Source organism: Carlito syrichta, unplaced genomic scaffold (assembly GCF_000164805.1).
Source record: "Carlito syrichta isolate Samal-C Ts95f unplaced genomic scaffold, Tarsius_syrichta-2.0.1 Scaffold288739, whole genome shotgun sequence".
In the NCBI taxonomy this organism is placed as follows: Eukaryota; Metazoa; Chordata; class Mammalia; order Primates; family Tarsiidae; genus Carlito; species Carlito syrichta.
The window spans coordinates 90,066-93,798 of NW_007232835.1; the positions used below are offsets into that span (position 1 = coordinate 90,066).

General features: G+C 41.8%; 1 protein-coding gene across 1 annotated transcript in view; it reads right to left on the reverse strand.

The window, feature by feature from the left end:
* WDR82 (WD repeat domain 82) overlaps window positions 1-3,733 on the reverse strand; it is a 22,455-nt gene that overhangs the window by 18,483 nt on the left and 239 nt on the right. The window contains exon 1 of the mRNA XM_008053837.2: window positions 3,529-3,733. This exon is cut by the window's right edge and continues 239 nt beyond it. Coding sequence (XP_008052028.1) covers window positions 3,529-3,689 — 161 coding nt within the window. The 5' untranslated portion in view covers window positions 3,690-3,733. The remainder of the gene's footprint in view (window positions 1-3,528) is intronic.

Here is a 3,733-nt window from a genome sequence, read left to right on the forward strand (position 1 = left end):
CGAGCCCAGCTGTTTTTACTTTAATGTAAAAAAAAAAAAAAATCACACATTTTCAAGTTAGAGGTTATCAATCCATTTGTGGAAGCTCCTTAAAAGTCTTCCTGCAACCTTGAGATCAAGCTAAAAATGATCTCAGCAAAAATCCTGAACCAAAAGCCTTATCACACACTTAAGTTAGACAAAAAAATTTTTTACACTTAAATATCTATGTAAAACTAGATTTAAATGCTAAAACAATTCTCCAATATGCACCAAGTGAAAAAACAAGAAAAACTTTTAACATAATGTTCAACATTTAGATCTTAGAAGGATTTCACAATTCCTGTGCTAATGTTTACCAAAGGTTCCAATCTAGGAAAAGGAAAGTTCACCCTCTCAAATGTAAAATCCTCTCAGAATCTGGATGCTAAACAATCAGATGACTCAGGAAGCCTTTAAGGAGGCAATCATTTGCACTTTCTATTTTTGCCAGTATCAGTGAGGCCAAGGGCTTCCCTACATAAAACTTATTTCCAAACAAGACTTCTCACTACAAATGCTCTGGATTTTTCACATTTTTACCTTTATTGCAATAGTACTTCACCCCTAAAAAGAACAGCAAAGGCTACCTTGCCAAATCCTCTATTCTGGATTCTGCTGTTGGGTTACTGTTTGGTAGTCAGTGAGCAAGCCTTAATGCATCACTGTACACCTGCTCTCTAGATAGGTGACTTTGCTTCTACCAGAGGAAGAAGTTTGTATCAGTATTCTACTCCATTGACAATAGTAAAGAGAGAACATGAAGAGCCAACTCTTCTGGTTCCACTTACATATAACCTACTGGTCTCAAAATTTATCAAAAATGCTAACCTGAGACTTGTTCCCAGTAACAGAGATCAATTACTTCACTGCATTTCCTATTTTGGAAGCAAGATTCTAATGTATTGCATCTATTTCAGGGATCTTTACAAAGTCCAAGAAGCTTACCAAAAGTTGGTAAGCTTCTTTCATCAAACTATGATCACAGTGGTCAGGTATGAGCAAGGAAAATATTAAAGCTTCTTTGAGTAATTTGCATCTCCTACCACAAACAATATCCTTTATAGTCTTCCAAGTTGAAATATCACTCAATGGTGATATTTCATCATCAATGGATGAACTCCATTATACACAAAATTTAAATAAACTGTAAACTGGAAAATACTAAGAGTAAAAAAATCTTGTTTTAGCCAGTTTCAAACCCCCAAAACATACTACTTTTTCTTCCAAGGTTGGTTTGATCTACACTAGTGACATTTTCCTTCACATTACTACTTAGAATTCTGGAGGCTAAAGAGGTCATTTAATATCCACAGAAGTGATTTGACCCATGCCACATTTCCTAGTCACAAGGCTAAACTACAACTCAGATCTCCTAACTACAGTCCACTGGCTGCCACAGAGCACAATGAAACAAAGTCACAATTAATTGATCAGAGAAAATTTAAAAAAGCATGCCCTATAGTATTATATCAATATTAAACTTCCTATTTTGGATAGCTGTGCTCTACTTATGTAAGAGAAATGTCTCTGTGCTTAGAAAGTCCAAGTTGAAGTGTTTAGGGATACAGAAAGGCTTAACATCTCTAACTTACACTGCAACAGTTCAGGAAAAAAATTGTATGTAAATACTTACCTACAGAGTGACAAAGCAAATGAAGAAAATGTAACCAGTTGAATCATATTTGAAACACAGCTGTAACTTTCTGTAAGTTTGTAATTATGTAGAAATGCTACATGAGTGAATAACTGCATTATGTCATAAAACTGGCATTTTACTTTTAACAAGACAAGACTTTATGTCACTGGCATCCTTCCCAACAAGTCAAAATTATGCCACATTAGGAGATAAACTGTGAAGAAATACTATCACAACCATTTCCTTTGAATGAGGATAACTTCATCTTCAGGTTCCCAGGAGAGGTTCTAATCTATGCACAAGCACTAAACGTTTCAAGCAAGCCAGCTATTACTTCTAGCTCCAGGATCCCACAATCCTGGCACCCCACCTAGGCTTTAAACATTACTCCTTCTTCTAAATTGATTCAAGTGGCCAAATCTGGACAGAAATCCAACTAGTGAATGAATAACAGTGATTCAGATAACTCGGTATCTGTCCAGTTAACAATTCCCCTCCCCCCAGGACCACCACTGCAGGCTACTCTTCCATATACTGCAGACAGATCCCAGATCCAGTTACATAATACTTTCTCATAGCCCCAGTGGGAAAAAACTGAGGATACTAATGCTAAGTCCAAACCAGCATTACTTTAGATAATCAAATTCACAAATGAAGAGACATTCCAAAAGAAAGATATCGGTTAAAAAAAAAAAAAAAAAAGCCAAAGGAACAGATGAAGAAGGTAGAGAAAACCCTGATTTCAAAAAATAAGATCTGTTACTAATTAACAAAATGAAGTCTGATAAACTAGGTAGTCACAGATTTAAACCAAATTATCAGCAAGCCTGGATGGGCAAGATGGTTAAGGAGAAATCAAATTTAGCCTAAACCAGTTTTGGCTCCAAAGGAACTCACAACTTAGCAAGGACCTGGAGCACAGTCCACAGGGTGGGGTGAGATGGGGTGGAGTGAGGCAAAGCTGACCAAGCCCCCAGGGAAAAAGGTAAAGTGCTTAGATTGTGCAGAGATGCAGGTGTGATGGGTCTCCAGATGACTTGAGGGCACATAAAAGTTTCATGAGCAGACTTCGAATTCCAAGTGGACTACAAAGTGTAACTTTAAGAAAGGGGTAAGAGAAAACCCGAAATTGGTCTACGATACTTTGTTTTAACAGGAGCTTATATTCAGGTCAAGATGGGACAAGCAAGTACGTTTGTGTCTGGTAAAAAGGAAGTTTTAAATGTTGAAAAGTTCACTATAAACGTGGGAACCGAGTCTGAGGGAATAAGAGAAAGGCTTGGAACAGGAAGAAAAAGACAGGGGGCTCAAAGAGGCACAACAAATAAATCCTGACAGCTAAGAACTGCAACCCACGCGGCCTGACGGCAGAAAGGCCGCGGAAAGCTGAGGGGCAGGGATGGGCGGAGTGCCAGGGCTGAATCGAGGTCACAGCGGAGAGGGCAGAAGAGAGCTGACGCCGTTGAATGAAGCGGGAGAGCAGCCCTTGCAATCCTGCCTGGAGGCCAGAGCTGACGGGCACCTTTGACAGCCAGAGGAGCTGAAGGGGCTACCTGCTGGGCCCGGGGTGGGCAGACAGGGCGTTTAAAGGTCAAGGTCAAGGTGGCGTTTGGCAAGCGATGCAGAAACGCTTTGAGGAGACTGAAGACATACAAATTAAATAATGCTACTATTATGTCTATCGTAATTTAAAGAAAAGAAAAGAAAAAGGCCTTCTGGACGGCTGCAGGTTGGAGGCGGCCCTGTCAGGAACGAGTGCAAAATAGGTGGGGGGCTGAAGTCGAGACCGAGGGCGGGCCGCAGGGCCAGTGCTGGGCTACTGGAGGGAGGGAGGGACTCAGACCCGGGCCCAGGGCCTCCGCCGCACTCACTTGCCCTCCTGGCAATCATAGAGCACGATGGAGTCGTCGTCGCTGCTCGAGATGACGGTCTCGCCGTTGGGGCTGAAATCGAAGCAGTTAATCTTGTCCGAGTTCTCGCGGAACACCTTAGCGACGCGGAAGCTCCGCAGCACGCTGTCGGTCAGCTTCATGGCGGCGGCTGGAGGAGGCAGGGGCGGCGCAGGGCCGGGGCGGG